We start from the raw sequence: 24468 nt of genomic DNA on the forward strand, positions 1-24468 counted from the left end.
TGATGGAGTACTTTATCATGAAATATCATGTATTAATGAGCAGTGTCACATTTTCTACATTTGTACTATTTTCAAAACACTTTTGATTTTAATCTATTTTGCACAAAATGACTTTGGTGTTCAAGGAGAGAGAAAAAAAACACAAACATTTCTGGTCTTCTGATGGATAGTAGCTGTTATCTTTGCTCGGTGACATTTTGAATGAAAGTGTTCATTTAGACCAGTTATGTTTGTAAAGCTAATGACCCATCAGGATTTTCACTTAACGTTCTGCAGATAGTCAGAAAGGCAAACAAAAGCTATTTGGAATCGACTTTTCCTTATAGCATCATAAAGTGCTTTATTATCTTTGCTGCCACAACAAAACCTGGCGATCATTCAGCCTCCAGGAGTCTCATCACAGGAAGCTCTGTTTTTATTTATTTATTTATTTATTTTGGACTGCATGACCCAAAGCTGCTGTTATAGCAGAGGAATGACTGAATCATTGTTCCTCGTAGAAAACCTCCAGGTGCAATAAAAAATAAAATGCTATATTGTTCTGAATATTTTCTCATTCTGTTGCCCTATTAAAATGTTTTTGGAGGGCAAGGCATGTGCTAAATTAAATTCACTTCCTGGATTTCTTGAGTGAAAAACATGCTGTTAAGCAATGTATTTTTTTTTATTATTACACAGCCTAAGTTTATCTCTTTTTTTTTTTTTTTTACTTTCCTCACTGAATGTTTCATACAAGCCAAGTATGAAACATTTTTCTCCTTTTTCTTGTAATTGTATCGGACTATTTAGATCAAATGATTCACTGAGGGGGAAGAACAAAACATTCAGCCACACGGCAGATGAAGCCATCAGCCATCTCCAGGTGGCTTCATCTCCACCTTTTTTTATCGCAGTCATTTTCATTTAAACACCTCCTTAAACCAGATAAAAGAAGACCTCTGCTGAGCCTTATGTCACCCCATTAAAATCTCAGCCTGCAGTTCAGTGAGAGAGGCCTTTTTATTTCTTTCCCCACTATGAATCCCTTCGTGTCAGTGTTTACTGTCAGGTACAGCCTTGGGGCCCCCGATGGTGCGTGGAGTTTCATAAAGCAAAGAACAACATCACCTCTGTATGCCACCAATTGGGAGATTACGGGAGGGATGGATTGAAACAGATAGCTTGACAGCAAACTGTCAGACAGAATAAAATCCTCTGTGTGGATGTCACTGTGTGTGTGTGTGTGTGTGTGTGTGTGCAGACTGGGAAAGTCTAACCTGGTGAGGTTATGCAAGCATCACAATGGAGCATTGAGACTAAACCAGATTAAAGACCAGAAAATCCTTCCTGCAGGTGAAAGAATATTTCACTTTTCCACCTGCTGGTCCCTCAGGAGATCAGAGACGGGGAAACAAACTGAGATTTCAGATCACATTGCACGTACGGTGCCCTGAAAAGTATCCATGCCTCTTTTTCGCACATTTTGTGACTTTATATGTCAGACCAACACAAAATAATGCATAATTGTGAAAGGGAGAGAAAAAGACATATAGTTCTCTCTGTGACTTTTATGATCTCAGCCACTGAAGATGCACGTTGGACATCATGTGCAGATGAAGTCAATCAAGTGCCCAAATAAATGATCAAAGTGTGGTAGTATATGTTCAAGCTTGTCTTGCTAAAAATGCAAGTGCAAAACTTTCAATTTCAAGGCGCACAATGCTGGTAGAGGCAAAAAAAAAAAACTGTTTCAAACTCCCTTATTCCTTCCACTTCACAAAAACAATGTGCCACTTCATGTTGGTATGTCACATAAAAGGCCACTGTGACAAAATCTAAGAAAAAGCGGCATGAACAGCCCGAGCGACACCGTTCAATGTTACATCTGACATATGAGAATCCAGGCGTGGTGAGCGATGGAGCGGCTCTGAAGAGCTGGATCCTTGTGCTGTTATTCTGGGTCTATTTTTAAAGTTGTTGTCAGACAAATGCATATCCATCAACAGTTTAGTCAAAAATGCGCGGCGAGGCTCGTGTCCTCGGAAATGGAGTCGGCTGCCATGAAGGTTAACACTGAAATGTATGAGTCCAAATTGAGGTCGCTTTGAATCTATAGAGGAGCGTGAGTGAGTGCACCCATCTGGAGTTTCTCACAGGTTTCAAAAACGGCCAGATGACTTCTCTCCCACTCAGGGCGCCGCGGCGGCTGAGGCGTTTGGTGGTCCCGGGCATCAGTCAAAACGAATCATGCAGCAGCCAGCCCCCACAGCAGGTGGATGTGATGGAGGAGGGGGGGATCTCTCTGTGCTGATTATGACAGACACGACCACTGATCTGTCCTCACAGCACAGATTTGTGGGAAGGCAAGAACATGACGAGTAACAAAGGGAGGAAGGCCTCTAAATATGCAGAGATTATAGACGGCGTGTTGTGAATTATGAAAAATGTTGTACTGTGCTGGAAAGTCTTTTTTCAGAGCTGCTACTTGGCAGGAGCTCATTCACATTGTATAAGGTGGGTCGTTGTTAGGATTCAGACATAGATTGAAAGCCAATCTTTCCGTCTACCCTGCTGTCAGGATACCTCAGGAGGTCAGCGAAGCTGGAATGGTGTGGATGTGTGTGTTTACTTGGGAATGGGTATTCAGCAGCTCAGAAACTTTAAACCGTTTAACTGTGATGCTTCTGTTTATGGTCCTTTTGTTGAACTTTATAAAGTCGATGGAGATGGCAAAATTAATAAAATCTTTTCAGCCAAAGAGAGACTTATTAACCAGCTTTGAGTCAATCAGGGTCTCAAGGTCAATAATGGGTTGTTATGAAAGAAAAATTTTTGTACCCCATAACCTGTTTTGTTTAAACCCCACAATTAAAGCGAAATAGAATAGCATCTTCTATGAGCAAATGAAGAAATCAAGCTCCAGATGTAAACCAGTGTGCTTCATTTAGCAGCAATTGATACAAACAACGGTATTGCACTCAAAAAGTAAACCGAGCTAAATGTCGTAGTCTTCTACACAATTTGAATGTATGTTGGACACAGGCTTGCCTTCATAGCAACATTTCACGTCAACACAGACTGAAATATACCTTACAAACACCAGGGGGAGGGGAGTGGTGCTTGGCCGCTGGGCTCGGCCTTCGCCGGGGGACGTGGCGATGCGTTGGTGTTGGTTCTGTTCTCTGCATCTGTCTCTGTGCCTCTTCGGCCTGGGGGCTGCTACTCCTACGCTTCACTGCTGACCTGCCTCTGTGCCGGGTGTGCGGCTACTCTGTGGAGGCGCCAGGTGTTTTTCTGCCTGAGGCTGCAGCGAGCTCCAAGAGCCAAGACTACCTGCCCATGGCTGTTCTTTGTGCCTAGCAGTTCAATCTACCATCCTCACCAGTGTAACTACCAAAAACCTTATCCACACACACACACACACACACACACACACACCTACTCTGTATAAACACACGTACACACGCAAACAAGCTCACGCATTCGCACTTACTCACCCACACAAATAATCCAAAGAGAGTATAGAGTTTGATCAAAGTGTTTAGATAAGGCCTTTGGAGTATCCATCCAAACTGACCACAGATTTTGCTTAAAATTTAATTTAAAAAACCTACAAAGAAAAGACAAATACATGAACGACTAGCGAAAGGAAGGCATCACAAACCTCTAAAGCAGCATTTCAAAGTTTGTTTCTTTTTCCCATGCATAGTTTGGACTGCTTTTACAGTCTGTCCAATTGTGGCATTTTTAAGCAGAACATAGATATCGCTTCAAATATTTGTGGAAAATAAAGTGGAAAGTGTAGAGTGGCTGCATGAGGAAATAAGCTATTCCAGCAAATGGACGTAAAGTGCTGCAGTAACAGCTAAAGTTTTATATTTTCCTTGCTTACAGATTCATGTTGGCCTCAGTGCAGGACCAGCTGAAATTACAGGGAAGTTTGAAACAAACTATAATCAGAGCAGATCACTGCTTTCCATTTTATGCTCTCATCACATTGTGCCCATTTGACACCCCACCTGGTGCATACGTTAGTTAAAAGAATTGTGTTTGCTCCAATTTCCAGTTGAGAGAAAACACACCGACAGCAAAACATTAGTGTTTTTATAAAATACTAACTGGATATCTGTTGTTTTATGGGTCTATTTCGGTGCTAAAAAGCCCAAATTCACTCAGTAAGTTAAAGCTGGTTAAAAAAACATTGTACATTTTTTACATATTCTTGACGCCACTCTAAAATATGATCTGAATGTAATTTCCCTTCTCACATAATCACAAATGGAAATACTTGAACACTGATTACCGTATTTTCCGCACTATAAGGCGCACCTAAAAACCTTCAATTTCCTCAAAAGCCGACGGTGCACCTTATATATGGACCAATACTGAGCCACAACAGGTCTAGCAACTACGGTAAGCAGCCGCCGACTTAATTTTCACCCGTAGAAGAAGAAGTGCGCGGTGCATGCTGGGATAGGTGTCAGAACGCTGGTTTGTTAATAAAGTTTGATAATACATTTAAAGCCAGGGGGGCGGAGGGGCGGGGGAAGAGAGACAGAGACTGCGGCGGCAGCATGTCGGTTGGTCTGTGTTACCCAGAATGCAGTTGGGCACAATATTCGCAACACCAACACAGTGATTGAAACAATGACTGGGGCAAACTACTATATAAAGTACTGGGGGATCACTTCTTTACAAATGTGGATGTGTAATAATAGAGTACGGAACAAATTGACAACCCAAACTGAAGTGTCTATTCTATGCGCCTTATATATGAAAAAAGTTTTAAAATATGCCATTCATTGAAGGTGCGCCTTATAATCCGGTGCGCCTTATAGTGCGGAAAATACTCGATTGTGCACAAATTATTTACATTTAACACGTCTCTGCCTGTATGTTTGGGTTTCCATGCACATTAACTGACCCAGAGGAAAAGACACAGGATCCAATCTGCATGTTATGAGAAACTACAGCAGGTTATTTCCCTGCCAATAATGCTTTTTGTTCAGGATGAGCAGGGATGCTACCAGGCCGGTGTTATAACGACAGACTCTCAATTTGTGCGTCAGTCTCACTGTGGAGGCCAGCGGATCGAACTGCCGACACATTACTCCTCCCTCATCCTTTCCAAGCCGATTCACTGTGATGCTCCAGCTACAAGGTTCTCACTGCGAGCACATCTGCTGCTTTCTGCTGTCTCAGGCTTTTGGCTGTGTAGCTGCGTGGGCCGGAGCCGCGCTCTTTTCTGAGTTTGTGTACTGGCACGCACGTGTGTTTTGCTTGTGCGGGTTTGACGAAAACAGTGTATGTTGCTGAGAAGAGGCAACGAAGAAAGTAATTTACAGTAACTGGGTGTATCCGGGGGTGGGGGGATAAAAAGAGCAACTTGTAATTCTCAGAGCTATTTTACCGTAATTCCTTTTTTAGTGTTTCTAATTTTTGTGTCTTATAACACAACATGACCTTTCAGAGATATTCATGAATGTCAGAGAACATACGTGACGAGTCGGGGATAAACACAAATTTAAAATGGGGCTGGGTTAGAAAAGAAAATCTCGACTTCTAAATATTTCATAAGATATCGATCCATTATACCAAAACTGAACAAGAAATGTATATCTCCAAATCTTTGAAGCCCGTCCAAATCAATTGAGAGGATGGTAACGGAGGTTGTAAATCAGAGCAGCAGCTGAAGATAACTATGGAGGAGCTGTAGATATCTTCTGCTCATGTAGGAGAATCTCTTCACAGGATAACATTTTGTCAGCGAATGCAAAACTGTTGGATGCTGACAAAGACTTGAGACAGAGGAAGCGGTCCCCCCTTCCAGCAGGATAACAACCCTAAACATACAGGCAGAGCTACTATATATATATATATATATATATATATATAAGCATTCAGTATGTATATGCAAAGCTATTAGTTGCATCCCCAAAGGTCATGCAGCTGAAATTGCAGCAAAAGTTTGTTTTCTAAAGTTTTAACTCGTGGAGGCAGTGAAGACAAATGCATTCAACATTTTTTAGATTATTTGTAAGAAATGTTGGAAACCTCATGTAATTTCCTTTCCTCTTCGAAGAAGAAATTACGCACTTCTTTATGTTGGCTGTAATGAAACATAGTATGAAAAGTATGGAGGCTTTTCAAGGCACTGCACCTTACTGGGTTAACTTGGAGCAGTAAAGTGTGAACCAAATTAACAGCGGTCTAATAAGTAACTGGCAAATAATCCCACAAATGATGACTGAGCTGGTCTAAATATACTACACGTGGAACGGTTTAGATATGAAATGCTGTGCCTGACATAGCTGAGCAGATTCAGCATCCAGAGATGTTTTCATCCCCGGACACTCTGTTACGCAGACACATACGAGTGTGTGTGTGTGCGCGTGTGTGCGTGTGTGTGTGTGTGTGTGTGTGTGTGTGGGGGTGTGCGTGTGTGTGTGCAGTTGGACTCAGAGCGCAGCATGTGGTCCAAAGAACTGAAATAGCGGCTCTGACCCCTGCTGTGCTCATCAGTCCTAGTTTGTCAGAGTCTGCAATGCTCAGGATCGGTACAGTCATGACAGTACTGTGCCTCCTCCATGCGCAGCCTTCCCTTTAAAACATGAACGCACTTCCAAACCGTGCAGGAGGCTTTGGGGGGAATCCGGAGACTCTGGTCGAGGTGGAGTCGAGGTTCCATCGTTTCACTAAAAATCACTTTTGGAACTTGGTGGGCGCTCACCTGATCTTCAAGTAGTGATGACAGAGCTGTACAGCCACATGTACTGATTGACCTTCCTTCTTTTACTGCATACATGTCTCTCGTTTTTACCTTTGGAGATATTTATTTTGAAGAAATTCTATTGCACATTGATAAAACAACCAATGTTTATTTCAAATAATCCCTTTTTACCCCAATTTGATTTTCTGTTTGAACTTTGGCGAATCAGTTTTGATCAAGTCCAGATGCTGAAATGCACTGAGGATGTGCTTTCATGGACCAGTTGGTTTTTTTTTAATTGTTTTTTTGTATGTTTTTGGGGCAACATTAACCGGCTGGTCTTACTTCTCTGCCTACATTATCCATGGAAGCAACACAGTATATCATATCAATTGTGCTTGACTATTAGCTTTTGGTTTATCCATCCATCCATTTTCTTTCACCCTTGTCCCTCAGTGGGGTCGGTAGGGTTGCTGGTGCCCATCTCCAGCTAACGTTCTGGGCGAGAGGCGGGGTCACCCTAGACAGGTCGCCAGTCTGTCGCAGGGCAACACAGAGACACACAGGACACACAACCATGCACACACACACTCACACCTAGGGGCAATTTGGAAAGGCCAATTAACCTAACAGTCATGTTTTTGGACTGTGGGAGGAAACCGGAGTACCCGGAGAAAACTCCCTGTGGGTTTTCTCCGGGTACTCCGGAGAACCCATGCATGCACAGGGAGTTTTCTGCAAACTCCATGCAGAAAGACCGGGGCCGGGAATCGAACCCAGAACCTTCGTGCTACAAGGCAACAGCTCTACCAACTGCGCCACTGTGCAGCCCTCTGCTTTTGGTTTATATTGTTAAAATTAAAGCAACAGGAGAGGCAAACATTAAAAAAAATAATCCAAAATTAATTTATTTCCATGTGTAAAAGCCTCTACTGCGCATACATAATCACACACAGGCACAGCAGTCACAAGCTTTTACATTTTAAATGAATTCCCACCTGTATTATTTATATAAAAAGTGAGTTTCCCCTAAAAGATTCTTAGGTTACAGTTCTCATTATCTCCCAAATTAAGTTTTATGAATGAACAAGCTTGGTCAAGTTGGAGTTATCCAAAATGTTGCTGCTGCTGCTGAAATGATATTCAAATTAGCAGCAAAGCAGTGTTACACGGCAAGATTTGAAAAACATGATACCTGAGGTAACACGCATTTTATAATGGAAGTAGACTGGTTTGACTGGTTTATTATTCATCCCTGATTAATGTTTGGCATTTATTTAGAATGACAACCAAAGAGCAAAAGCCTTGTTTTCGGTAACGTGAAGTCTTCTCTTTTGGGATCATGACTTCAAGGGAAACCGGTTCCAGATTTTAGAGTCAGAATAACAGTCGTTTGTCTTTTCTGGTGACCGCCGGGGCGTCTGCTGACGTCACTTGCTCCAACACGCAGATTCATCTTTTTGCCTCTCCTCTGCCACCCTCTTGCCCTCTCTTTCTCCTCACAAGCCAGCTCCGTAAATGAACCGCTTTGAAGAAATCCAAGGACGCGCTTGGTTCTTCGTCCCCATCTTAGACTGCATTTTGGTCTATATTTCAAAAATATGGGTCTCTTGTTTCCATCCCTGACTTGTTTAGCTTGCTTTGGCAGAAATTATAGCTCGTCTGGAGCAAATGAGTTGCTTGATTTTGGAATGCTGCCTCGTGACTCCGGCTTGAAAGTTTTTTTTGGTTTCAAGAAGGTGCATGTATTCTCTTTTTCCTCAGTTTCTTCAACCATCTCATTTAACACTTGATTATTTCAACTTATAACAAATCAAATGATAAGGTAAAGCTTGTCTTGGAGCAGGAAAATCACAGAATGTCGTTTCACATTACTTTACATAGCAACAACCTTTAAATGTTTTGCAATGTTACAATCCCTAAGACTGTATTCTTGTAATTCTCCATCTTGTTATGGATAAATGTAGCTGTCACAACATTTTCTGGTAAGACATACTTCAAGTTTTTATTTCAATGTTTTAAAATCAATATCACATGTTCTTATCTTTGTTCAGCTCAGACGCTGAAAGCTCCCGACTCACTGTGGGCTTTCCAAACGGAGCCGAGTCGTCAGACCTTCAAGGTGAAATATAGTTTCGCTGTTATGAGGCCGCTTTTGCCGATGCATAATTCATGCCTTCTTAAATCGTACAACACATGTTTTTGCAGCCATCATGCAAGTGACGGTATGAATATTTTACACCTCGGACTCATTGAGCTCGTGCGACGATCACAACGACGCCCGTTTAAGACCTTACTTTGGAGATTATTTCCGCCGCGCATATGGCTCCAACCATTCTGTGCTTCAGTACCTCTTAGCGACGTAGTATAGCATTAAAGTTTAAAGCTCTTCCCGGGCCCAGGTGATGGCTTATCACTCTCATAGAGGGGGCAACACTTGAACAGGCTGAAGCATGATCTCTGTCTCAGCAAAGCTATTACAAGGTTCACTGAGTCTAAGCATAGCCACACCGCAGCTGGATGAGCAGGTGTATATATACAGTGCATGTGCAAGTTTGCCTTTTTTTTATGCGTGTGTGTGTGTGTTACACATTTATACATGCAGAGTTCATTATTACGCCATTCCAGTTGAATTTGGAAACTACTCAGATTGAAAGTTTTGGGGGATGTGCAACGTTGCATACACGTGATCCTCTGTTCGGTGCATCCCAAGGTTTTCAGTTTGCCAGAAAGTTTTACATTTCACAAACTTTGCCGGGTTCGATATTTGTGGCAATCTGGGACCTTGACTCCCAAAGCTGGATCTCTTGAGAGTCTTACGTAATCTCTCTTTTCCTGTTTCTGCCCTTCTTCGTTCGTCTGTTTCATCCTGCTCTGCGCAGGACATCCATGCCCTTCTTTGGACTCTTCTCTCCTCTGTTTCTTTTTCTGTGTGGCAGAAGACAGACACAAAGTAGGGAATGGGGAAGCAACCTATTTTAAGACTGGTGTGTAATTAATCATAAGCTGCAGCCAGCATTAAGACACGAAAAAATGTATGATAGCTTCCCTCATCCCCCCAGATGATGTTTTTTTTTCTCTCAGCCTCTTCTTCATGCTAAATTTTAATCCTCTCATCCCATTTTTTTTTTTTTTTTTTTTTGCAGACCAGGGCGTCTCCCTATCCCATTTCCCCTCTTTCATGCTCGTTTAATCTGTTTTTCTTTTGCATATTAAAGTTTTGCTCAATCATCCCTCATTAAACAGCAAAAGGCATTGGGAAACTAAAAAAAAAAAAAGAAAACGTACTAATATAAATATTTGAACACAAAACCAGCCACAAGAGTTTGTGTATTCAAGCTAAGCATTTTCTTCGTGGTAAGATGTTGCTTTCGTCACACGGTCGATACCTGGAGCTTGGAGCCTGCAGGCTGTTCTTTGTGGACAGATGGTGATGAACACGGCCCCATTTGGGTGTAATAAGTCGTTACTAATTGTCTGCAGATTGGATCAATGTCCTGTTCTGTTGCAGCTCGGCTCACTGTGTCACCACAGACAGCGCGACCGCCATATTTCACTTCTCGCAGATAGCTGCTAGAGGACAAGTCCTTTTAAAGTCATTATTAAGGCAATTTCGCTAGGACCAATTTAATTAGGCTGAGAAATGGTTTCTTTCAAAGAGGAAATTGGACCAATAGGAGGACGCTTTCAGAGCCGTAAGAACATGCTCAGCCTCAGAGGAGTAAATACAAACTATCAAAATGTTCTCAAATCCCAAACAGCTTCTGAATGACTGATTTTTTTTTGTTTTGTTTTTTTCCGCCAGCGATTTAAAAAAAAAAAAAAATGCTGTGTGTTGCATTAATGGAGATTGCAGCAGGAGCTGCAGCTACTTTATCACCCACTGTGGAGTGACTGACAGCAGAAACGGCCGTGAGGAGCTCACGTCTGCGGCTCCTGAGACCTTACTTACTATGACAGCTTGATGAACTGGTGCTCAGCTGTCAGCTATACTCTATGTGTACCACCACCACAGTTTTTTCCTTGGCGGACACATGTGTCTGTCTCTGCGGTCACATTCCTGCCGTTTGAGGTGTTCTACTAATGCTGCATGCAGGGATTCGCAGACGAAAGAGTAACATTGTCAGTACGCTGCCTACCACCCTTCGAAACAATCTGCAGGAGATTTGCATTTTGGAAGGACAAAGACAAGACTATTCATAGCACTCAAACTTTTTTTTTTTCTGTGTGTTGCATAAATGAAATACATTGTGGTATATGGTTCCAATGTGAAACAGTGAATATCTTTGCAAGGTTTTAACTGTCCAGCTATACTATCAAAAGTCATTTAACCCCTTGCCGCTGTTGTCACAAATCAGCCTTAAGCTATGAAGCTACTCAACAACAGTGATGCATACATACCACCAATGCACATACATACGTTACACATACCGTTCATTGTATTGGAAGAAGTTTTCCTCCATGTAGCAGTCAGAGCTACGCCAAAATATGTCAGTTTTTCCTATTTGCATACAAAATGCAACGTATATTTCAACTGTGTATGCTGGGTTGACGTTAATATATACCTAACTTATAATATAAATGAAAATCCCAGGTTTTTATAGATGTAAATAAATCCCGGCAATGTGGGGCGATGAATGTGAAGATTGTAGAACTGTGCAGATTTACATTTCAGTAAAAGCAACATGAAAAGAAACTGTGATTTTTACTGTAATCTTTTAGTTCTTGGGGGAGAGTATGCTCTCAAACACCGGACGCCGTGTAGGTGTTATTGTTCTCGATGGAAAATCGTCTCGCTGTCCACATCTGCCACCCACACGGCTGAGTCGGTCCTCTGAAATTTGTCGAGTTTGTCATTCGCAGCCAGACTGTTTGTCCCACCGCAGCTAAAAGAAATGACACTTTCGCCCTACAATTATATAACATGTGGTGTCAAACACACAGAGAAGACAAAAAAAAAAAAAAAAAAACACAGACAAATGTGGTTCTGTTCGTTGTGAGCAGCAGAATTTGCAGTTCAATTCTGTGTCCTGACAAAGTTGGCAGATTTTTATTTTTTTATTTATTTATTTATTTTGGTCCAAACAGATGAAACAGGAGAAGGAAATACAAAGTCCTGACAACTGACAACTTCTTTGTTTTCAAATGAGCTTTTTTGTTGTTTTTGTTGAATATTTTCATCTTAAGTGAAAGAATACAAATCAAATGAATATGGGGTTATTGTAGAACTTAGTAAAGTCAAATCGATGTCTGCCAAACACCTTTGTATGTCTCTTTAGGTCTATATAGGGTTTGTACATTTCATAAGATCTCACTATCCTTCATGATCCAGCATTATTGAATACTGTAGTTTACATAATAGTAGTCTAGCAGACTTCAGATGGATGAGCATTCAAAACCTTCATCTCAGTAATTATAATGCTGATGTTTGGATTATTGGGATAAATAGGATTTTGAAGGAAGTAGTTTTCCTAAATGTTTAGATGAACCAAAGAAGTCCCAAAGATTAAGTCTTAGTTGTCTGCAACGTGTGGCTCTTTGGACCTTCCATAATGGCTCTTTATAACTTTGGTGAAAAATACCAAAGAATCATTTCATGTTTTTAAACAGTTTTTTTGGTGTTTTTAAATAAAATACCTGAAATGAAATCTCCTAACAGAATGACACTAACGGCACCAATTATATTTTTATACATATTCTTCTCATTACGTTAGAAACTGTTCTTTTTTTCCCCACAGATATCAACATCCCATAGAAGACAATGTATCCAACATGTTTTACAAAAGTTTTCTGTTTTTGTTTATTTTAAGTCTAAACAGAGAAAGGATTTTTTTTTGTGGGGGGGTTAATTCATGTTCTGTTCAGTGAATATTTCTAAAACTTTACAGTTTATTTCCTCCAGTTTCTGCGTTTCCAGGATTTACCCATGCCTTCCCCTCTGCCTCGGCTCCCTGTTCTGCCTCAGCTGTTGCTCACCCGCCAATTTGACTCATTTGTTTTACATTCCAGTAACGACATCCCCAAAATTGAAACCTCTCCGTTCACTCGCTTTTGATTTAGATCCCCCTGTTGCCTCAGTCTGTGCTGACCTTTACGTCTTCTCATTCCCATTAATGCACTTTGTTATTTTTTTAGTCATTTTATCTTTATTACTCAACTGCACCATGATTCTGCCTGCCTCCTCCTTCCACTTGGGTCGTACATTTGCAAAAATGCAGCAGGTTTCTAAGCTTACGTGTTCTTCATGGCGTTGTGTTATATCTAATTATCCCCTAATTAAAAAGTGGGCACTTGCACAAGCTTTATTCTAATTTGTTGCACAAATGTTTTATTTGTTTTCTGTGCTTTTTTGCTGCTATTTTTAAACAGAGAAATTGAGAAAATACATTCTTAGAAATTATATTTTGTGATATCTTGGAATGATAATCTTACAAGCTTATTTTGTTGTCATCCCAACTTAGTAATTAACTTGACATGGCAAAGCTATAAATCTTGATATAATTAGTGTATCCGGGCAAATACAGTTACAGTAACCTGATTCTTTCTCTGTTTCTAATGAGAACTGAAATTTTTCAAAGTGACTCTTGGGCATGTAGCATTTCACCAAATTACAGTCATCATGGAGGGGAGGATAAACTTCAACACAAATGAATCGTAGTGTGTTGAGAATGCCCAGATCTACTTTCCTTTCATAATTGAACTCCTCCCAGAACACAACATTCCTGAAGTGTTGACAGTGGCAGCAGCATGCTGTGGGAACTATGCTCTTGAATTGTTGGATGAAGACGAATGGAGCTAAGTTTTGATCATGACCGTAAGAAAAGTGGTTTGGAGACTTCTGCATAAAGTTTAACACCAGGGTGAAGGTTCACAGGACAAGAACTTTAAATCTAAAGTTCTTGTCCTGGGTTAGGACAAGAAATCACAGTCATGTTAGAATGTCCCAGTCAAAGTCCAAACCTAAACCCTCTTCAGAATCTAAAGATTTTAAGAGCTGTTCATTGAAACTGAATTTCAAGTTGTTTTGCGATGAAGAATGGGTAAAAGCCTCCGTTTCTGGATTGCTTTGTCGGTCAGAAAAGACGTGCCACTGTGTGAAGCTGTATGCATCATTTCCCTCACATAAAATCAAAAGAAAACACAGAAAAGTTTTGGTTGTAATATGGCAAAATGCGAAAACGTATCGTGAATACCACGTATGTGTTGTTTCTGTCTTATAGCCCCTTAGTTATGGTTAGACATGTACGTATCTTGATATACACTCGCTTATCTTTGCACACGTCTGCATGAATAAACAAACTCACACCTAATAGAGGGCATTTCCGTGCTTCCATGTGAATTGCATTCTGCACTCTGTGCTCTGCTCTGCGTCCCCCATGCTCATACATCATTAAGTGAGTCTGGGTGTTATTACGGAAAAAGAACGCTGTATATTAGATGGCTTGACAGATTGTGTCAGGGACGTCCAATCCTATCAGGACTAGAAATTAGAAAGACACTTAATCTACCTAGTGCCTAACAGTCTCTTTTTGCACACATAATAGTCGGAAACTCTGTGATAATCACTCTTTGCTCTAACTGTCCTTGTCGTGGTCTCCTCTCTCTCTCTCTCTCTCTCTCTCTCTCTCTCTCTCAGTCAGTCCCCTTCTAAAATTTAAGAGCAGTGATTATAACTTAATCCCCTCAATCTCCAGCATTTATCTGCCAAAGCATTTTCCATGAAGAGAGCACGGAGCAATTGCCAGCAACCTAAAGTGAGTGTATTGCACTTGGTGCATAACGGCAATATATATAGAATATAAATGGATTTCTGCGCCACTTCTGAGCAGCTAATTAATTTGGACGTGGACTCACTGGAAATACTTGAGTTGCGAGAGAAAAGAACAACAGGAAAGAGGGGGAACTCTTTCGAACAGACATGATCTTTCACCTTGTGCAAAGAAAGAGAGGCGAGGACAAATCAACAATCTCTCAGCCCACTCTGCTGCTCCATCTCTATTAGACAGTGTGGGCCGTATGTCAGACAATGACTTGCTGCTGCTCATGTTCTAACTAATTAAGGAACATTTGTAATTATTTTTCTTTAAAAAAAATAATAACTTGAAGTTAACCTTCCTATACATTCTGTCCATCTCTTTGTACAGTGGAGAGTAACCCGTGTCAGACCAGCCCCTGTCTCCATGGTGGGAGCTGCCTGGAGGAAGGCGACAGCTACAGCTGCTACTGCCCTCAGGGCTACTCTGGAGAGAACTGCGAGATCGGTAAGTCTGGGCCAGGTGAAGCCAGAGTGCAGACACCTCGTAGAAACAATGGCTGCCATATGCTGAGGCTAACATCTGTACTCCGCCGTGCAACGGATTGGTGAGGAAAAATGCCAGCTTCTCTCTGCTGGCTTTGTTTCCAGTCTGTGCCTGGAACTCTGGATCCAATCTCTGAGAGGCGACTGGTACGCTGGCAGGTCCAGGGGTTTTGGGCCAGGCTCCCTGATTGAAAGCGAAAAGGGAATATCCATATGCTGGAAGTCAGTCGCGTGTGACAGAGACTTTTGGTGGTGTAGATGCTCAACTGTGTGTGCGATTGTTTCCGCACGAATGTGTATGTTTTCACCTTCTGCCCCGTGAGAAGTAGGCAGCTCATCTTTCCACTCAACTGTGAGATGGGAGAGTGTGGCTGGCAGAAAATGACGGTGCAGTGATTTAGGTGTATGAGCCTTTCTGTCCGTGTGTGTGTGTGTGTGTGTGCGCGTGTGTGTGTGTGTGTGTGTAGGGGTGCGCGCGTGTGTGTGTGTGTGACAGAGGCATGCAAGGACAGACTGTCCACAGAGGAGCTGTGAGCTCGGCGAGGGGTGGAATAGCTGATTAAAGTGCAGTGGCAGCAGGCAGCACAAACTGCTGTAATGACAAGACAGAAAACAACAAAAGAAAGAATAAGAAAATCTGTGAAAGAGGATTTGGAAAAATCACCAACAGCATCTCGGCTGAAATTAAGTTGCCTCTTAAACAAGTCAGTTCACTATAGCATTTGGACGAAGTGTAAATATCTTTTATACGTCGCGGTGCGTTGTCGCTGATTTCCAACCAGCAGCTTTGACCTGCCGGCACTTTTTCAGCTGTTTCTGATTGCTCTTTAAGAACTACTGAGTACAATAGGACTCCGAAGGACTCCAAAGTATGTTGTGCTGCAGTCAGTTTTTCACCCACTCATATACACATTCAAACACTGATTTAGGTAAGCTACATTGCCACAGCTGGGACCGGCTGACGGAAGCGAAACCGTCATACAATCAGTGCAACTGGATCCTCTGACCATCACCAGAGGACGGGCAGAGCGGCAGCTCAAACTGGTAACTCATCGATATCGTCAAAAACATTTATTTTATAGCCTTCATGTTAAAAGTAGTCAGTAATTATTTATTTGTAATTGTATTGTATTCTATCCATTGTCCACTTATCCTCGGATGATTGTTGGGATTGGGGATTATTTCTGGTTGCTACATTTAGCGTGGTTAGCATTACAGAAATATTAGTTTCCATATTTCCAAGGAAGGAACTTCTTACCCCAAGTCAAATAATTTTTTTAAAAATCCATCAACAGAGATTCAAGCTGATTTTTTTTTCTCACTTTCTCTTTCTCACTCTCTTTGTCAAGCATTTCTTCTGTAAATCTTAAAGAAAAAAAAACTGACATTTCACTTTATTTCAATGAAGGCACACTTAACCACGTCAGAGGAGAGCCTTCATTAGTCAGCTTTGATAATGAAGGCAAAAGTAACAAAAGTATGTTTTAATCTTTTTAAATCTCTTTCTCTTTCTTACTGTTTATTCAATTTCACATGCTGTTTTATTTTTTCTTTAATTATGTAAAGCACTTTGAAATGCCTTGCGGTTGAAATGTGCTATACAAATAAAATTTGATTGATTGATTGATTGATATTTTACTCGGGTCAGTCAAATATTATATGACACCAGATTCTTCTTACACGGGAGCTTGACTTGACTTGTGAGGTCATTTCATTCATCACACACAATTCAGGAAAAGTCAGAGAACAAAATGCTGAAAGGCTTGGACATAAAGAGCAGTAAATTATATGGCATGTTGGACTCAGTCAGCTTAAGGCAAGCTCAAGTGCATTTCCCAATGATTTACTTGGATATTAGCTTATCCAAGCTAATGTGATTGTTACATAAGTATCTTTGTTCCTGAAATTTTCTTGGTTTGGGTCATAATGATTTGCTTGATGGTCAGGTCACGCTTTGGCTTCTGTGGTGCATTTGATAAACCTACAGTATTTAAAGCCCATAGAAAAGCAAACAAGAATGCATGATATAAAGTTTTGTTCATCTACTTACTGTAGTCTAAATAGAGGAGTTGGCAGCTTCCCCCTGTTGAGCATAGAAAGAAAGACATTTTCCTTAAAATTCTCTAACTTATGTTAGCCACTCAATGGAGGAATTTAATTTCGCCCACTGTTTAGCCGTATCTCGTAGCCATAGGTTAGAGTCAAAGCGTATGAGATCAGTAAATTGACAGCTTTTTGGTTCAGCTCTTTCCTAAACACAAGAAATTGCAGCATTTACTCCATCATTGTAGATGAGGCCCCCATCCATCCATGTCCTGCTCCGTCCTGCTGCTCATAAATTAGAGTCTTAAGCTCGTTGCTCAAGGCTGAGACTGACCCGTGACCTGGACAGAGGAGTTCACCCTCACAACCTTTTGCAGTAGTTTTCTTCTTTATTTTAACCCATCGTTTTCTGCACTACTATAGAGTTTTGTTTGTGTCAGTGCTACTTTTGATTATCTCAACTGTTCATGGATCAGTCCATTACCCTGTGTCTGTCTGTCTATCTGTTGTGTCCTCTCACTCGGGTTTGCTGGGGGGGCTGGTACCTATCTCAAGTAATCAATGGGCAAGAGGTCAGAACACCCTGGACAGGTCAGCAGTCTCACCGGCAACTAAAAGCATTTCAGGCCGAAGCAATCGTTAAATCCATTTGGTGCGTCAAGTCCGCATATCGTTGATGCTCTTAATGCCTTTTGTGAGACTTTTTTTTCCAAACCGTGGGTTTTAAAATGAGAGTGTGAAGCATTAATTTCTTCAGGGAAAATGTTTCACATCCATTCCTTTTTTTTTTTTTTGTTTTTGCAAGACGCAGTGTTGTTTTTTTTCCTCAGACTTGTTTTTCCAGAGGTTCGCAGACTTTTGTTTCGTTCCTTTGTTTCAGTAATTAAGTAATTGCTAAAGCAAAGAATTATTTGCAGTAAACGTACAGTAGTTTCAGGTTTAACATTCCACAGAGGATATTGATGTTGATGCACAACCTTGTTCCAGCTTTTATTGATGCAAAGTTGTTGCAAACAGCACTCAATCTGGCACATCGATTGTGGCTCCTGGGGAAATAACTGTGGGTTGAACTGCTTAAAAATATGGATTGCTTACAGGAACCACACTATGCTAGATATGGATATTGAAGAAAGTCCAGTTTAATGTTTTTGCCCTTAGTTCAGTCTCAGTTTATCCTTTTACATTTCTTAAATTATCCCTAAGAGTTGAGAGTTCAACTACTGCTTATTGGAGCTCTGTAAACCTCATTGATCCACACAGATACAATACTGTGAGCAAGCTGCGGCTTTGGGAGTAACCACTCAAAAAAGGTCAAAGGTTAGATGGATAAGGTCAAGAAGGGCATATTTTCCTTAGGCTGATTACCAGTAACCTTTAAAGGCCTGACAAAAGAAACCCTCATTATTCACTTGGAGATCAATCAGCCACGGGATTGATCATTTTTAAAGTTAAAAGCATGTTTTACTTACACACACAGGCTTATAATGGCTTGCTTTTGTCTAGATTATTTTGATGTTTTATTAGGTTTAAAAGAATTGCAGCAGTTTTCCATAGGAACCTGAAGTAAATGCTGACATTTATATCAGGGTAGAGATATATGAAAGTCCATTAATACTATAATATTCTATTAATTGATTACTTCCAAGTCCTTCTCCTTGGGCATATTTCTCTCTGGAGAGTTTAACTGCACTGTATTTTTAAAGTGTTTTCATGCTGATTAATCAGTTTCCTCAATCAGCAAATGGTTCAGTTTGCTTTTGCCAGTGCAACGAAACGCTGCCCTGAGCATGGTGGTGTTCGTTGTAGCGCTCAGGGTCTCCTAACCCAAAATGTATTCAAACCAATACAGGATTCACTATAACATCTGTTGTAGGCAAAAGAAAATACATTTTAAGCTAATATTGCACTTGAAGACCGAAGATTTTGCCCCAAAACACTGGACAAAGATTGCACATTGATATAACAGGTAACATTACTTTGGCACAGCTTGGTGGTTCTGCCACATCTCTGGCTGCTATGAAAGGGATCTCAACAAATTCCTTACAACAAACCCCCACTCCCTCTCCACTGTGGTCTCATTGACAGATTTCCCACCTGGGGAGACACGCACACCTCCAAATTGCATAAACAGGCAGGTTACTGAGATACCAAGTGACGTTGTCGATATCAGTTCTTCAGACTACAACTCAAAATCTAAATTTATTTAGTAGATTGTCAAAGATCAGACCTGGACATCCTTTTCAGCAGTGAGAGTAGCACATTTTAAGGTAATTGTGGTATAACATTATCTCATCATGTTCAGTAAAAAAAAAAAAAAAAAAAAAAAAAAACAGATTTCAAATTTCCACTTATATTTCCTTCTGATTGTAATTGTAAAGGTCTTTTACAATTACAGGTGCAACAAGCTAAAAATTTTTTAAATAAATTTTCAAGTTGCACTGTGCTCTGTATTTATACAAATAACTAGCTTGCATGCATCCTCTGATAGGTGGATTAAAATGCCGTGCTTTCTCCTACAAAGAGGCTGAAATCAGTTTCAGAGGTAAAGAAACCTGTATTTACTCGTATAGGGAAATGCAGGTTTCGCTGTAAATAGTTTATTAGAAGCCACACGTATGATTCTCATGGCGACTACATAGTAACAGGAAGCAACAGGATGGTCAAGGAAGCAGCAGAAAAAATATGTACCTATCAGAGTGTTGAATGTTCATAATTGCTTTCACACTGAAATCAGGTTTTCTAAATTTGCTGCAATCCAGTGACACTTGAACTTGTCAATGAGATGCAGTGGGACATCAGGTTGTCCTAATTCTGTGTAGAAAGATAAAAATATTTTATGGAGATAAATAGATTATGGCTTGCGGTGGTTATAATTCATGAAGTGTAGTATACACCATCTTTCTGTCTGATAAATCCTTTTTTTTTTTTTTTTTTACTTGAACCGCCAGTGGCTGTCAGTCAAGACACAAGCAATATTAATCTAAAGTTCTGCATTTTTTTTAAATCCCTCTGATGATAAACTGTAGATCCTGCAGCTGAATATAAATGATTAGTGAGTCAAGTCACAGCTTGGCAGCTTGATGGCTCTGTGTTATTGTGACAATAATACATTCTATTGTTCCTCTAGCATGAATATTTGTTTAGAATTGCATGACATGCAGACAGCAGATTTCATCCCAATGACTAAGAAAAAAAGGTAAAAAAAATATATATAATAAAATTGTCTTTTTTTCATGACATCTGACAAAAACAACCAAAAGTTTTATACTAAAGGAGTTATTGCCCATCGTTTCTCATGCCACACCAACAGCGATGGCTTATTTCTTCTGTCTGCTTAATTTTTCAAAAAGGAAATGCAAACAAGTGCATTACACTGGATCTTTCTGCATGTTTTGCCTCTGTTTATGAATATTCTAAATGTTTCATTCAGAAACGGTTACTGCATCATTTTTAGTCAGTCTAAAAAATAATACGGTAATGAGCCACGCTTACTATTTTGTGAAAATAACGATTCTGTAGCTTTGAAACGATTCTCCAGAAAATGCATCTACTGTGGAAGTATAAAAGCAGACTGACCAAGGAGAGTCTAAACTAAAGTCCAGTCACGGTTTTGTTCTGCATGTAATTGCAGCTTAAATTCAGACTTTTGTGTTTGTATTGCAACGTTGTTTATAGTTATCAGTTTGTCACTAAAGGCGGTTTTCCATGCAGTTTATCCTTTCCTGTTTTGACAGAAGATTAATTCATTCTGACACAAACACCAAAAATAATATACAGTTATATTCAATGAATTATAATATTAGTGAAAAGTTAATATGCTTCAGTAACTCAGCTGTCAAATAAAACATAGACTGATGTAATAAAGCTTTTATTTCTGTTAATGGTGATTATTTCTGGCTAATAAGGCTGGCTAACATGACATTTAAGATTTTAATATTAAAAAAATAATAATGCAGAGATGTGGGTTTGATGAAAAATATGTTTGATAGCAGCTTGAAGTTTGTTTTCTGAAGGTACTTTTAATCTGACGGAAGAGCCTCATTGGAACTCATTTTCAAATTAAGACTCTAGACTTGAAAGGTGTACATACATTCCACTTATATTTGCTTCTATTAATAGAAAGTGGATGAATGGAAACAAAGATGGTCTTTATGTGTAGGAAAGTTACACACTGCATTTTGCAGGTTTTCATTTGTTTCTTTAAAGATTTGATCTTTTAAAACATCAAAGATAACTCACATAGGCCAAGAATTAGGAACAATACAAAAAAAAAAAAAAAAGCAATGAAGTTCCAAAGACCTTAAAAATATTTCAGATTCAAGAACCTAGAAATTGATAGGATTTCTAAGTGTTCGCCGTTTGGGTTTTTGCTTGGTCAGAAGCGCTCTGTTCCTGCTCTGTTCAAACATGGATTTCTGTGGGAGGGAAGGAAAAAAAACGTATTAACCTGTCTCATCTATCTCTTTTTGTGGGTCAGGAAATCGCTTTGATTTTAAATGGAACACGAGTCGGGCAAATTATTTATGGTCAGCTGCTGGAAGACCTCAATCAGCCCATCTGTCCACAAGTTAAAGCGAGAGACAGAGAGCTGGAGGGTGAATAAATTCACGCCGTCACCCATTTATATTCTGCTGGATGACCAACAACATTAATAATATTAAAAGCAGGTAATCGCTGCTGTTTTTTTTTTGTTTGTTTGCTTGTTTTTTCCAGGGCTTTCCAGAATCAAAATAAATAGCTTTTAGAGAAAGTGTTTGTTTTGGGTTTAAACTCAGTCTGTGTAGTGAGGTCAAGATGGTAATTGATCCTGCTACACAGAGAAAATTACTTTGGTAACTCTGTTCCTGCTTTCCATTATTCAACTCCTGCTTCCGCCACATGGAGCTTTCTCATGTGTGGAATCCCATCCTGATTTTTTTTTTTTTTAATTTCCTCATTTCAACATTGATTTAGTAAAAAGAAATAGAGGCAACTGTGTGGATGTTAAAAAAAAGATAATTTTTGTTCAAATAAGTTTTAACTTCACTTTTTTCTGAATTAGACATTGATAACTTCATTTTTGCAAAGAATTAAGTCTTTGCAAACAGGATTCTGTTTATCTATCCCAGAAAGGCGTTTAGTTTTATCTTAACATTTAATAACAGACAATTTAAAGGATAAAAATCAGTTCTCTTAATTTCAACTCTTTGAAAGTTTTACTCACAGGAGATATTAATTTTGACGTCAATTTCAGCTAAAATAAATTTCATATCAACGTCTCCCAACAACAATCTGCATGCATGTCCACGGGTTTGGTATTTCCTTGGCACAAAACTTTTGTTTTTATTATTTTAACCCGCAACTTTGCACATATACTTGCTTCTCTTCCAATCCTGCTGATTAGATCTGATTTCTATCTCCCACTTCTCTTCTATTCCCCCTGCCTGTTCTATATCTTTATTTTATCAGTTGTCAATTTTCCATTCCTCAATTGATTTCTCAGATCCAATTTTCATATTTCCATCCGAGTTGCCACTTTATTTCACCCCAAATGTTTTTCTTTCCTTATTTCATGTTTTTTATTCCATCTTCAGCACCATCCATTTTAATTGGCACTCCTGTTAAAAACAAACAGAAAGCCTTGCAAAGCAGAGTTGTCATTCGATGCCCAAACTGGGGATAAATTGGAGTACATTTTAGTCCAAAGACCCTTTTTAAACATCTTTCCCATCCCTTCTGCCTGTGACTGTTCCAGTACATTCCAGTGCTATTTGGCATCAGCTATGGTAAATATTGAAACTGCTCAGCACAGCGGCCATCGAGCTGAATGCAAGCATGGAGCCACTTCAGCACGTCTCCAAAGTAACACATTTCATTTTCTGCCACGTTTCTTGACTCTCTTCCAACCTCTAACCTCTCCCCCTCCACACTTCTCTTTTTCTGGCTCCATTCCCTGTTTTTTTTTTCCTCCATGCGCACTATTTTCCTGTGAAAGGCCAACGCAATTATTCATCGCTGTACTTATGCATAAAAGTAAACTCATCGAAGCCCCTCGACTCACTGACCTACACATTCCAGTTACTATATATATACTCGCGGTACTGCAGCAGAAATATATTCTGCTGTCTCTCGTGGATCTGACCTCTGACACTTGGCACCTGTTTTGGGCTATCATACAAAAAAAAATCAATAAGTACCAGAGACCGTATATGGAGCTGATACATAACTCATGTACTAGGAGGCTATGAGAAATCTCCCCTGCTGCGTTTCTGCATTAACTAATCCATCCTCTGAGACGGTCTCATCTCATATCAGCTCATGTGATTCGGCCTGAAAGATTCATGAGTTCGACGCTATTAATACCGTTTCCCGGAACCGACCTCGCCAAGGCGCCGTCCACCGATCTGTGCAATGAGGTCAAAGACGGGGGAAGGGCAGGAGGTAGTTGAGCATGGTTTCTGTCGAATTGTGGTCTACTGAAGATCAGTGGCGGCTGGTGAGAAAAAAAAAGTTGTGTTGGAGCTGATGTGCCCAGGGATTTCCTTTCCTACTCTAGCATAAGGTTTCAAGACAGAAATGATGACATTTCTACAATAATATACCATTCTTCATACAGCAAAGTAACACGAAGGGTTAAACTAGCTAAAAGTAAAAGATTTGTTGAGTAACTTGTGAAATAAGTGTCAACGGATAAAACCAAACCGGATTCAAAACTGTGAAAAACTAAACCAATGCCTACGGGTTTAACTCTGAACAAACAACAAGCTAAATTCTACTAAGACTGAAGAGAATCGACTAATAACACCGAGCAGCAGAGGCGTTCCTACGCCTCTGTTCCTTCCTACCAGTGTTATTGGTTATCCTATACCAATAACACTGGTATAGGATAAAATGACCATGGATGCAAACAAAAAAGTTACCAAGAAACAAAGAAAAACTTAACCAGGTTCTGAGGAACAAAAACACCAAGCGATCCTCCCGTCAGTGAAACCTTACAGACATGAATGTTCATAGATCTGAGTCAGCAAACGGGACTTCACCACATTATATCAACCAGGATGTTTGTCATTAAAGGCAACATGAGCATCATGATTACTAATAATAAAAATAATAATAATAACATTTTAGCAACATTTATCCAGAGCAGCATTAGCATTGTGCTAACCAGAGCTACATAAGCATCAAATAAACCACTTCAACAGTCGGGACTGATTGTCGGCAAACGATAGCACCTGAGGAATGGAAAAAGTAAACAACAAAAAAAAAAGCAGAGCAATATGTTAGCTAAAACTAATAAAACATACAGAGGAACAGAAGATGTAACTTACTGGAAATATCTGGAAAATCCTCTGGTGCCGTGCAAAGTGGAGAAGTCAGATTAACAAGTTTAACCCCAACTTTATCAAGCAATGACCCAAAACATTTTTGTATAGTTCATCAAATTTTGAGCGCCCCAAAG

General features: G+C 40.0%; 1 protein-coding gene across 1 annotated transcript in view; it reads left to right on the top strand.

Moving 5' to 3' along the window:
• ncanb (neurocan b) overlaps positions 1 to 24468 on the top strand; it is a 158506-nt gene that overhangs the window by 89164 nt on the left and 44874 nt on the right. The window contains exon 10 of the mRNA XM_008407242.3: positions 14833 to 14949. Coding sequence (XP_008405464.2) covers positions 14833 to 14949 — 117 coding nt within the window. The remainder of the gene's footprint in view (positions 1 to 14832; positions 14950 to 24468) is intronic.

This window comes from Poecilia reticulata, chromosome 4, assembly GCF_904066995.2.
Source record: "Poecilia reticulata chromosome 4, P_reticulata-male-v2, whole genome shotgun sequence".
Classification (NCBI taxonomy): Eukaryota; Metazoa; Chordata; class Actinopteri; order Cyprinodontiformes; family Poeciliidae; genus Poecilia; species Poecilia reticulata.